General features: G+C 40.1%; 1 protein-coding gene across 1 annotated transcript in view; it reads right to left on the bottom strand.

Moving 5' to 3' along the window:
• The window catches only part of PLCB4 (phospholipase C, beta 4), a 293921-nt gene that overhangs the window by 65331 nt on the left and 215431 nt on the right, over nucleotides 1–13159 (bottom strand). Inside the window, exons 19-24 of the mRNA XM_011998921.1 lie at nucleotides 12053–12153; nucleotides 8242–8277; nucleotides 5823–5964; nucleotides 5101–5185; nucleotides 4635–4759; nucleotides 2667–2718 (exon numbers count right to left, since the gene is read on the bottom strand). Of these exons, the coding sequence (XP_011854311.1) occupies nucleotides 2667–2718; nucleotides 4635–4759; nucleotides 5101–5185; nucleotides 5823–5964; nucleotides 8242–8277; nucleotides 12053–12153 (541 nt within the window). The remainder of the gene's footprint in view (nucleotides 1–2666; nucleotides 2719–4634; nucleotides 4760–5100; nucleotides 5186–5822; nucleotides 5965–8241; nucleotides 8278–12052; nucleotides 12154–13159) is intronic.

The raw sequence follows: 13159 nt of genomic DNA, 5'->3' as shown, positions 1-13159 counted from the left end.
GAGCGAAATCCTGTCTTAAGAAAAAAATAAATAAATAACGGTGGAGAGAGTGAGATACTGCACATGCTAATGATGGCTAAGCAGAAACTCTAGGACTTTTTAACAATAGCCATTCTGACTGGTGTGAGATGGTATCTTATTGTGGGTTTTTGTTTTGTTTTTTTTTTTGAGACGGAGTCTCACTCACTGCAAGCTCCGCCTGCCGGGTTCACGCCATTCTTCTGCCTCAGCCTCCCAAGTAGCCGGGACTACAGGCACCCGCCACCTGGCCGGCTAATTTTTTGTATTTTTAGTAGAGACGGGGTTTCAGTGTGTTACCCAGGATGGTCTCGATCTCCTGACCTCGTGATCTGCTAGCCTCAGCCTCCCAAAGTGCTGGGATTATAGGTGTGAGACACCGTGCCCAGCTGTCAGGACTTTTTTTTAATACAGAAACAATTCTACTCCCTGCATCAGGCCCAGCTGCCAGGATTCCTCATTGCATGTTGGACAGCTGATGGCACCTTAGGTGTGATCACTGAGGTGGGCGAGGAAAGTGCTTTAAGCATCACTGGGCCACTGCACGGTTCCAGAAGTGAGCACAGCCATGCCCGACGGGTCCTGTAAGAGCCAGGAGTGCCAAGGCTGCCTCCCTGGGGTCCTTAAAGGACGACTGAACAGAGCACTCCTTGAATTTTGTAATATCTGTGTGTGTGATTGATCACAGGGCCTTAAGCTTTTCTTAAATCTCACTTTTGCACAGAAATGTGCAGTTCCTGAAGTACTTTTGTACACATTCATTCAACCTGAGCTGTTGTAAACTGTTAAAGAAAAAAAAATGTACCCAAACACTTGTTAAACATGGTAAAGTGGACTTTATTCAAGGGGATAGGGAGCCGTGGCGATAGGTATAAGGGCTCAAATCTAACCTCAACCAGCATACATGGAGATTGAGAACCATGGAGTAGGGTAAGGGCCAGCAGATGGAAAATTTCTGTGAGGAAACATGAAGGATAAAGATTTCTGGCCAAACTGACTTGATAGGATTATTGCTGAAGGCAGGCCAAGGTGACAGGATATCCAGGGTGGTCAGATACCAAGGGCTAGGGATTTTCCCTAAACTGAATTAGCACGATTCTTGCTCAAACTGGATTCTACAGTGACTGACAGGGAAACCCAAAGGTGGGTCTCATCAGAAAGGACTCGGTTTTTGTCAAAGGACAAAGTCTTTTTTAGTTCCCTGTTTTGTTCAAGAAAAAAAAGACATTTTTTTTTTTCCTTTGAGTACAACAAACCCTGTGTGGCAGGTGTCACCGTCTTCATTTTACCAAGCAGAGAAGAGAGGTTCTGAGTCTAACACACCTGCTGTAGGCAACACAGAAAGCACTAGGGGCAGCTGGGAGCTGAGTTCAAACCCTGATCTTTAGACTCCCAGCCTAGGGCTTTTACTCACAGAAGCCCTGGGACTTTATGCCTCGGCCCGCTACTTGTGAGAGGAAGAGGCCTGCGAAGCAATTTATGTGAAAAATCTCTTGGGTTGGAACAGTTGGCATTAAATAACAAAATTGCTTTCACAAAATTCTGAAATATGAATTCAGAACTTTCTCTTCCCAACTACACGCATTTTTTTCTTCCAAAGAACACACAGCAGAGGAAAATGTAGGGCATGCTCCAGGTATGTAAGTGGTGGGTGATTTGGGGAATAGCATGGTCACCGTGTGGGCAGCCATACTGGCAGAGAACCATTCACCAGGCAGGCAGAGGGAGGGAGTGTGCACGTTGAAAAGTCATTTCTAACTCACAACTGCTGAAAAATGTTATCTTGACTGGCAGTTTTCAGTGAGAAAAATTAAGACATCCAATCAGGTGAGCCACCATGAAGAAATTCCTAATGGCATCATTATGACGGGATGGTTTTCCATTGGATTCCTCTAGAGGCCTTTGGGCAGTGGTCTGGAGTTATCAATATTTACTTGCTTGGGGACAGATGCATGAGGCCGAGGTGGAGTGAGGGGATGACCACATAGTTTTTCTTTTTTTATCTCTAGAGAATTCTAATTTTATATTTTCATTTAACCTTTCAGTGTTTCCGTGAAATTGACATTTCCTATTTCACTTCTTGGTTCAGTTTTCAAGATTGCTATTTAAGGAAACTAGGATAATATTCACAGCATTATTCTTTGATAACTGCTACTTAGAAGAAACAACAAAGAATCAATAGAGGACAAAGGTTTATTCCCAACTGAATGAAATTCAGTTTGACACACACAACTTCATTACATATGAAATTAACTTCGTTACTTGATTTGTCCTAGGTAAAATGCACATATTTAAGGCCTACATCTCCAGTGAATGTCCAAGTGTGCAGGGATTATTACCTGTCCTGTAATAATCTCCTCCACTATTGATTTTAAAGTGAGAGGATTAAACTCTAGGATATGTATGAACTGCTTCATTTGTGACTAAAAAAATCCAAAACCTGCTTAGTAAAATGAGGTAGATGAAGAATGTATATTTGCAAATATTCTCACCGCGCCCAGCCTATTCTCTAGGTATTTCATTTGCTTCTATTCCATCCCTCAAACCCAGCTTAAATTCTGCAGTCTCTAATTGAAAATGACATGGCTTCATTATGGCTGTAGTATGGAGTTCTAAATCTAGATAACAGTTTAAATCACATTACTCACCCGCACGATCCATTATACTCAAATTTTCCCTGATTCAATTGCATCGCTAAATCTGTCAAGAGACAAAAATAATTTAGCATCTTGTCTTCCTAGACAAAAAAGACCCTGATGGGGTGATTTCAAACAATAGGTATCAGATTGCTCCTAGGCCCTGGTCCCTCTTTAATACTACAAGGTTCTGCTTGGTCTATTTAAGGCATACTCTCTTTCATGTCGAACTGACCGCATGGTCTATTTAAGGCATACTCTCTTCCATGTCGAAGTGACCGCATGTTTCATTTAAATTAAACATAAAATGTGTTTTCATAAAGACCATGCTAAAGGTCACTTTTAAAAACGGATTCAATATCGGAGTCATACCATTGTTCGATGAGTACTGAGAGCAGAGATATCCAACCTGCTACAGTGGGAGAGGATGGGTCTCAGGATCCCCGGGCAGAGGAACACTGGAGATACCCGGGAGGGTGAACATGAAACTTGATTTAAAAGATTTGAAAATGAGCTAGCTAAGTATCTCATAAAACTCGGTGGCACGCTTCCACGATGGGACGCAGGGGGAATTCTTCCAGTGGGGTCTACGCTGGCAGTGCATGGCTTGTGACTTTTCTCTTGCAAGTGAATAAAATATTTTCTTTCTTCCCATCAGCAAAGGAAATGGGCAAACTGATGGATATTTTTTCCTCTTCAAAATGTTGTGTTTAACCTAATATTATAGAATAAAACATAAGCTGGCCTAGTGAATAAACTGTTTAGAGCCATTTAATCCATATTATGAACTCATTGACAACTGAGAACACAAGTTGGCCCCTTTTGAAGTAAGTGAGGTCATCAGGGCCTTGTTACTGGACCCCAGCTAGAAACACTCAGGGATTGTACTGGTACCTATCACGTCACAGTCTAACCTAGCAAGCACTGTGGCGACCCCATGCAGAATGGCGACTCCAGTAGGAGGAGCTTCCGGTCACTGGGGAGGCTCCCTCAGGGCATGGGAAGTAGTCAACTCACACTCATGCTGAAGGAATGAAAGTCAAAGGACCTTCCACTCAGTCCAGATAGCAGGGAACAAGGTGGACAGGGATTCTTAAAACACAAAATAGATTTAAAAAAATTCTCAAATTGGGAAGCATGGGCAATACTCTTATGTAGCAAAGAATTGAAGGAAAAAAGCGTTTTCTGGTTTTGTTTTATTTCACCAATTGTAAGAACCATGCTGTAGAATTGACCATATACAGTGAATAGGTTTTGTGGCATATTTCTATCTATTTTATTTCTGTTTTGCTACCTCTAATCTTAATACTGTGATCTTAGGCTCTTAAGCAAACCTCAAAAACTTTAAAAATTTGTTTATGCAATTATAAAAATTTACTCTTTTCCTTCCAGAAAAAAGAAAGTCATTATATATTGGAAACCTGTCTTTGAGTACACTTTGGAGGACCAAGTTATAGATTAGTATCTCTTCAAATACGTAACTCCTTATACACCATTTTAGGGGAGTTTACTCCAAAATATTCTGTACTTCTTTGGTGAAGTGCCACTGCGTCAGTCATATTTGCTGAATGTTCACAGTGGTCAGGGTATTTGCCAAAGAAGAAATGAGTCGCTGTTGCTATACAAAGATACTCAAATTCTTTTCACTTAATTCTGCCTCTGGAAACAAAGATAACAACTTTGATCCAAAAGGAAGACAAATGAGCAATATTTTGGAATACGGGATAATGGTTAGCAGGAATACTCATGGCACTTATGAAAGGAATTAAATTTCAATCACAACACATTATATTCTACCATTGTTTGCTCTATTTTGGGTTTTTTTAAAATTTCTCACCATTATATAAATCCAATAACACATTGCTTTGCCATATGTCTGCTTCCTTTAAAAAATGCCCACAGCCAACTGATGGGAAGTGCTGGCACTATCCTGTCAAAGTGTTCTCATGGAATTTGGGGTCACTGGACATCAGCTCCTACCTGGGGTTTGATAGTTCAGCGAAACCATCTGGCAGCCAGCGTTCCAGAAAATCTGAGGCATGTAATTACTGGAATCGACTCGGCCTCCCTTGGGGTAAATGCGACTCATTTGCCGTTTGTTATAACTGTGTAACTTATTAAGGAAAACAGAAAAAAAGAGTCCTACAGCAGAGAAAAATAAACAACAAAGAGCTACAACAACAAAGGTCTAGGCCAACAACAACAAACGAGTAGACAGCACACAGCAAATTTCACATTTACAAATGATGCTTAAGATCACAGTTCACTGTGTGGATTATAAAAACAGTTTTCATTTGGGCAGATTGTCACAGCTGCCATGGTCTTTCCCACATATCATTTTATTAACTCTACCATCAGAATGATACATTAGCCATTTATCTATTTCAGAGGCTCCTGCCAAACCAACGTGAGTCAACCACTCATTCCACTTGATACATAAGGATACTTGACAAATTCAATTGCATGTGTCTTCAAGTAGCCAAGACCGACTGATTCATTAAAAGAAGACATGTTATAATGAATATTGCGTTCTGTAAAAGAAAAGCAAAGATGGAGTCAGGAACCCTGTCATCAAACCCTCAGCGAAAAACAGCAATAAATAAATACAATTACACCCTGAATCACGAGGCCTTGGAGGCTAATGCTACATTATCATGTTAGTAGCTCTTACTTTCATTGACATCCTGTGGATGGAGACATTTGTCTTTAAAAAAAAAAAAGTGCTGATTTAAACTGGGAGTCATTAGAGAAATTACATGTACCCCAATTGCCACAGTTATCCCTGAAACATGAATTTTTTATGATGATGATTATGATGGCTTCTCTAGCCCAGAAATGAAGTTTTTAAATACTTCTTATGTTTTTTTGAAAACCAGCTTTTGATTAAAAGGGGTCTTGTGAATGCACGTGGGAACAGAAGAGGCTACATGGCCCAGCACTAACAAATCCATAGTCTTTCAGCGCCACCTTGTGGGTGAGGTCATGAATGACAATGTAATATCACCCACATACCAAGGTGGCTTCTATGGTCTGTGAAACAAACATAAGGTGAGGTGGAACAGCTCCCATGCCCACAAAGACAAATGGCAGCAAGTTAGATACAAGCTTATTAGCACCATAAAAGAAAATCAAGCAAAAAAGGCGATTGCATTTAACCTTTGGTGTTACCTTCTGCCACATGGAAACCTTGAAACTTTACAGGCTGGGCGTAGTTGATCATTGTGGACAAATATGGATGGATATTAGTGGTAGCACCTACATATTTATAAGATGCCATCCACGCCTGCTCATCTTCTACAGTTACCAGGCCCTACAAGCACAAGGAAGAAAACATATAAGTCGATGACTTCAGTAGGACCCATGGATATGTGCTGCAGATTTCCTTAATAAAGGTAATTGCACACACAAAAATTGAAAGCTAAAGACTTTTTCTTCCTCAATTATATAAAGGATACTTTAAGAGAAGTTAGTGTCTATTGTAGGTCTAAATAATGCAAAAGGAGGTAATCATAAAATATTAAGCTGATCTTACATTTGTAGGATATTTTTAGATTTTTAAGGGACTTTAAAATATTCAAGAAATTACTGGCCAGGAATGGTGGCTCACGCCTTTAATCCCAGCACTTTGGGAGGCCAGGAGTTCAAGACAAGCCTGGCAAACATGGCAAAACCCCATCTCTACTAAAAATGCCAAAAATTAGCTGGGTGTGGTGGCGTGAGCCTGTAATTCCAGCTACTTGGGAGGCTGAGGCAGGAGAATCGCTTGAACCCGGGAGGCAGAGGTTGTGGTGAGCTGAGATTGTGCCACTGCACTCCAGATCAGGCAACAGAGCAAGACTCCATCTCAAAAAAAAAAAAAAAAAAGGAATTACTATATTGGACCTCACAGCAATGCTATGAAATAGATACAGCAGGTATTACTCATATTTTTACAAATTGAGGCACAACATCAAAAACAGTGTCTCTTGAACATTAGCGTGCATCAGAATCATCTGGAAGGCGTTTTAAACTAAAACAGATTCCTGGGCCCCACACTCAGAGTTTCTGCTGAAGTGAGTCTGCAGTGAGGCCAGTCATTGCTGTACCTAGTTCCCAGGTGCTAATGATGCTGCCTCTTTGGTGACTATGTTTCACCGTAGCACTCTAGAATGTAAGCCACATACACACATGGTATATAGTATTTTAAAAAGCACTTAATCTTAAAAGTAATCTAATAACTTGCTGCATAGAACATACTGAAATCGCATTACTTTGCATACAGAAAAAAAAAACAGATTAGTTTATTTCTTGATAGAAAAAACAACAACAAAACCAACAACAAAAATAATACCTTCAAAAGTGATCAATATTTTTGCTGAGAACTTTGCAAAGCTAAATTTCCTGCATAGAGTGAATCTAGTTGGATATATTCCTTAGTTGCATGATGTAATCCATGAGTTAAAAAATGGTCAGACGACTTGTTTGTCTTAATTGATGACTTAACAATTTGAGCATTCTAAATTATCAAACTGATTTCACCAATAAAAACCTGAAATAATAATCAAGTAACGTAACTTGGTTTTGTTTTTGTTTTTATCATTTTCTTCATGCGTCCTCCTGCTCCCCCACCAAACAACGGCCATGTCTGTTCCTTCCATGTGTGTTTGATAATAAGAAGAAATACCACCAGTGCTGTGTGCTGGGCACCAGCATGAGTTCTTGCACGCACGGTCTCATTACTGTCTGTGATGTGTAGTGGGGATTAGAGTCCTACCCACTGACCACATGAGAAGAGTGACGCCTTGAGAATTAAAATAACTTAGCTAATAAATGGCAATGACCGAATGTCAATCTGTACACTGTTGACTCCAATTATGAATGATGAGATTCTAGAACAAGAGAGTAAAGTACTCACAAATATTTTGGGACAGGTCTGTGACTATATTTATTCATAATTCTTTCAAATTTAATATTTAGGGGTTAGAAGATAGGATCTCAACTCCAAATAGCAGAGGACCCCATAGGCAGCAAGGCAGTATTTTCTCAAGCTCTGAAGTATGAGAATGAAGTTATAAGGCAAACTTCTGCCTGTGGCTGTCAGTCTCACTGTTGTAGGATAAACCATAATACTTACTAAATAAGACCACTTTGATCATCATAAAGAACTTCGAAGAGAATGAAAGTGAAAATGTAACTTTATCTTCCCTACAATAAGGCCAATATCTAATAACATCAAGTAATACTCCTAGAAGTTATGCAGTGTAAAATTAATCAGTAATCTTCCAGAATGTCAGTGTACCGGGAATTAAGATTCTCCTATTATGCTACAATATGGATTTGATGACCTATTTGCTCATTTTTATGTTCAAATTCAATATGCTGATGATCATGTCGTTCCACTACAGGAACAAAATCTCTAATTCCAATGAAGAAAATGCCTTACTGGATTAAATACCTACTTTTAGGAAAATCATCTTACTCACCTGCCCTAGTTTTGTGATTTTTATCAGGATTTAATCATTTTATCACCACAATTAATTCCTTCCTTTGAAGATGTTTTAAATTAGATGCATCTGATTTAAAATAGGCAAGGGAATTATTTTGTTACCTTTTTGTTGTTTTCATGTTCAAGGTCATCTGAGGCCTAATTAGAGAAAGGAAATAATTTGTTTACTCCTCTAAAGGGCAAAATTCCAAATTTATTAGCCATACATACATAGATACTTAAATAAGTATAGGTAAACTTGTTATTCTATTTATTTGCTAAGGTGGGGCATTATTGATGAAAAAAAGCCATGGATGGCCTTATGGTTTTATGCACCAGAAGGGCTAATCTTAATGCTCTTTCCCTCATTTGTGGACAGTTTTTACCTACTTAGATGTTTTATTATAATTATTTACTTAGTGCTTTAGTCATGGGGCTTGGGAAAAGCAGCATGAAGGGTCACTCTTGAGGAACTCAGCATTCATGTCTGGCTATTTGCTATGGACTGTACACTGGTGCAGCCCCCCACACCGTCCCAAATTCATATACTGAAATCTTCAACCTCACTGTGACGGCATTTGAAGATGGGGCCTTTGGGAGGTAATTTGGTCATGAGGGCCAAGCCAAGAGAGAGCTTGCCTCCTTATTCTCTCTCTACCACGTGAGGACATAACCACGAAGAGGGCCCCCCTCACTAGGAACTGATTGGGTGAAACCTTGGTCTTAGACTTCTCAGACTCCAGAATGGTTACAAATAGTTTTTAGTTGTTTAAGCCAATGGTATTTTTGTGATAGCAGCCCCAACTGACTAAGACACTAAGACAATATTGATGAAGGCTTTAGCAACCATTTTTTTTTTTTTTTTGAGACAGAGTCTTGCTCTGTTGCCCAGGTTGTAGTGCAGTGGCACAATCTTGGCTCACTGCAACCTCTGCCTTTCGGGTTCAAGCAATTCTCCTGCCTCAGCTTCCTGAGTAGCTGGGATTACAGGCGCATGCCATGGTACCTGGCTAAGTTTTATATTAAACAATACTCTTGAGTCTTAATAGGCATTCAATATTCTCAAAGTAGTCACAATTCCCTGTATTAGAAAAGGTAGGGTGTAAAGGCAATATTCCTTTGGCTTTGCTCATCAGACAGATACTCTCTCCTCTTCCTATCACCAAATGTATCTTCCTACCTGCATCTTCATCCACTGTCTTCACTAACCAGGTGTTCCTGCTCCTGTGAAGGGCCACACCTTCGCACCATAGCGATCCCACCCTCTTCCACCTTCTCAAGGAATTCCAGGCAGTTATCCCCTCTCTTTCCTGCAAAATTAATCTCTTCCTCTCTACTGCACCACTTCCGAGTTTGCAAACACACTCCAGATTCATTCATCCGAAAACAAAAAAACTAAAACAAACAAACAAAAACACTCCCTTGACTCTTCGGGTGCCCTTGGCCACCAGTCCATTTCTTGCTCCCCTTCACAGCAAAACTTCTCAAAATCATAGTCTCTAGTCATTCATATCTATGTGATCCAGTGTCACTACCCTGTCTGGCACTCCACTGAAATGTCTCTTTAAGGTTACTAATGACCTCCATGCTAACAACCCAAAGGACACTCTTGAGTCTTCTTAGTCAGTAGCATCTGTTAAATTAAGTTCAGCCTAAAGCTGTCTCTTTACATATTCTAAAGGTTTGTCCATAAACTTTCCATAAACTTTCACATAGTAAACTGTACACTGAATGAATGTGTAAACAGGCTGTAACCTACTCATGTGCCAATCACTGAGTTTCAGCCAATCAAAGGTGGCCAACTAAAGGTGGCCAATCAAAAGTGGCCAACTATTCAACTTCTGTTCAAATAAGGCAAATAAGGCTGTAACCAATCCAGCTGCTTCTGTACCTCTCTTCTGTTTTCTGTAGGTCACTTTCCTTTTTCCGTCAATAAATCTTCCACCACGTGGCTGCACTGGAGTCTCTCTGAATCTCTTCTGGTTTGGGGCCTGCCCAATTTGGGAATTGTTCTTTGCTTAACTAAACTCTGTTAAATTTAATTTGTCTAAGATTTTTAACATATTCTACAGTCAACCACTCAGTCCTTCTGTTAACACTGTCCTCTTTATTGGTTTTCTTGGTGTCACTGCCTAATTTCCCTCCTACTTCTCTGGCCATATCTTGCTCTTCTTTTCTGGCTCCACCTTTAACTAGGGCTCCACTTGGACCTTCTTTTCCACCTTTCCCTGTGAATCATCTCAGTATTTCCATTGTTTCAAATACGATCTCTTGAACTCCCAACTTGTATCTCTAGCTCAACCTGTCTTCTATATACGCATGATGATGACGCCAGTGATCATGAGGATAATGACAATGATAAAGATGAAAAGGATGATAATATACCAGCAACTAATACCTTTACAGGAGTTACCATGTGCCAGGCACCACGCTAAGCTCTTGACATGTCACAAACCATCCACTCTTCACAGTGACCCCATGAAATAGGTGTTATCGTCTTCACTTTGCAGATGAGGAAACTAAGGTACACAGAGGTTAAGTAACTTACCCAAAGTTAGACAGTTAGGAAATGAACCCAGAGAGAGAGTCAGATGGCAATGCTATATGAACACCTCCCCTTGAATACTTAACAGGCATCTCAAATAGTCATCCCATTTGCAGCTCCTGAGTTCTTTCTCTTTCGGTCTTCCCCATGCCAGTAAATGGTACCACCACCTACCCAGTACCTCAAACAAGAACACTAGAGGGTCATCTCACTTCTTTCTCTCTCATTCCCACATTCCAAATCCATCAGTAGGCTGTCCCATTTCTCTACATGTCTTGAAGCCACTCAGTCCTTTCTGTATCCATTGTCTGGTCTGACCATCGGGGACTCTTGTCTGGCCTAGAGCAGCAGCCTGTCCTCACTGCTTTTCCTGCTTCCACTCTTGTTTCCTCCTAAACTAGTCTCCATATGGCAACCACAGCAATATTTTAAAACTTGAATCAGGCTACACTGCCCCCTTTTCTAAACTTTTTCAGTAGTGTCACGTTTCACTTAATATTTGAATTCCTCATAATAGCCTCCAAAATCCTACATCACCCAGTTCCCACCTACCTGCCCCATCTCCTCTTGTCTCACTCCACTCTCACTCAAGCCACTCTACTCACAGCCCTTGCTGTTGTTATTGTGGTTCTTCCACATGGAAAGTGATTCCTCTATCTCTGTGCATGGCCAATTCCTCTTGACCCTTCGCATTCTGGTTTCCTTATTCTTTCTACTTCATTATTCTTCAGCACTCATGTTTATATTCACAATTGCTCTTATCACAAGTTGTAATTATATGGTTATTTGACTACTTGTTTCTTTGTTGTTTCTGATCCCTTTCCCTAAACTACAGGGAGCCATGAGCTGCCTAAGGGCAGAAGGCAAGTGTGTTTTACCCTGTTAGGTCATTACGGCCTAGACTATGCCTGACAAAAGGTAAGTACATGAATAACTATTTCCTTTGGCTGAATATTTGGAAACATTTTTATGCTTACTCTACTTTAGGAGGAAGGTATATAATTAGCAGGACTAGTTCTTGAATGAGGGCTAGACTCAGGATGTTCAGGGGTCATTTTCCTGATGAATTCAAGATTAAACCTTACCCCTGGGATGCTGTCGTTTTCTCCCTCCCCAGCTACAATAACACAATAAATGTTAATATTTAGAGGACACTGGCCAAATGGGTAGTGGTTAACACTGACTCTGACTAATGAGTAATTTACATTTCCTTTTAAACTTAATATTGTGTATGTGTCAAGTTCTGGTCACCCAGCACAGACTTGTATCCTAAGCAATTTAGAAGGGGAATTATAGGTTACTTTATTCTCTTGTGGTTCTCACATTGCCAAAATTTCATAAATAACAGCTGCTACCTCTTGAGAGTGATGAAAGAAAGGGAACTCTGACCTTCTTGACACTATTTGCAACAGCTTCCTTGTGACCCAAGTCATCAGCAGAAAGTTCATTTCCAAATTTGAATTCAGGGTGAGCTTCCTCCTCTTGGTCAGCTGTGTGAAAGACAAATGGAAAATCCATGAAGCCAAACCACTGCCAAGTAGTCAGACCTTGTTCACAATCTTGGGTAGAACATAAGCACTTTTAGAGAAAAAGGATGCCAAAAGAAAATGGGGACATTTATATATGCAGTATTTTTTCAAGTAAAACTCTCACTAAACTCTTACCTGTTCAAGGTCAAGGAGCACATCTTGTCATGTATTATTTCTCCTGCACCTAAAATGTGGTTTGACATGCTTGATGCTTAATAAATTTTTCTTAACTGGATGGCTACTTCTATCCTAGTACACTAATTCTAAAAATGAAAGCCTCAAACACTGCAGGAATATCTGTGACTCACAAAAGGGTGTTTTGATATTTCATGACATCTACAGAAAATAAGAAGATGGAAGAAAAAAAATACATCAGATAATTTTGAAAGAGACTAAAATGTCCACTTGAATGTTATGGGCATAAAGACTGATAGCCTGGAGTGGTAGAGAAAGGAAAGGCCTCAGAAGGATTGTGCTACTCCTGCAAACTAATTGTCAAATTAGCGTAGGTTTCAAAGGCTCAGGGCTCATTTGTCAGGCTCAAGTAGGAGGAGAAATGGAAGTGGGTGCCAAATAAAGCTGGTGTCCTTGGAGCATGGTCTAGTCTGTGAAAGGAAGCACACACACTGTGTTCATTGGTCCAGGAAAGTGACAAGAATGACAGAATCCACCCAGGATGTTCGTGGGAAAAAAAAAAGAACTACCTGCTGGAAAATGTACAACATGCTGAGGTGAGATTTGGATTCACACAATTACCATTTGTAGTAATTCCCAGACAAAGAATTTGCCTAAAATCTAGCCAGCATCAGGAGAAACCCATAGACCTCAGGATGAGGACAATACAAATCCACATGGTCACACCACAGGGCATGAGGGAACTTTACTGTAAAAACAAATAAAAAAAAAACCCACTAAAATAATTTCTGAGAATAAACTCATAAAGGAGATGAGCAGACCCATAAGAATG

The sequence above is a fragment of the Mandrillus leucophaeus genome, unplaced genomic scaffold (assembly GCF_000951045.1).
Source record: "Mandrillus leucophaeus isolate KB7577 unplaced genomic scaffold, Mleu.le_1.0 Scaffold116, whole genome shotgun sequence".
Taxonomy (NCBI): domain Eukaryota; kingdom Metazoa; phylum Chordata; class Mammalia; order Primates; family Cercopithecidae; genus Mandrillus; species Mandrillus leucophaeus.
This window is presented reverse-complemented; position numbering and strand designations above follow the sequence as displayed.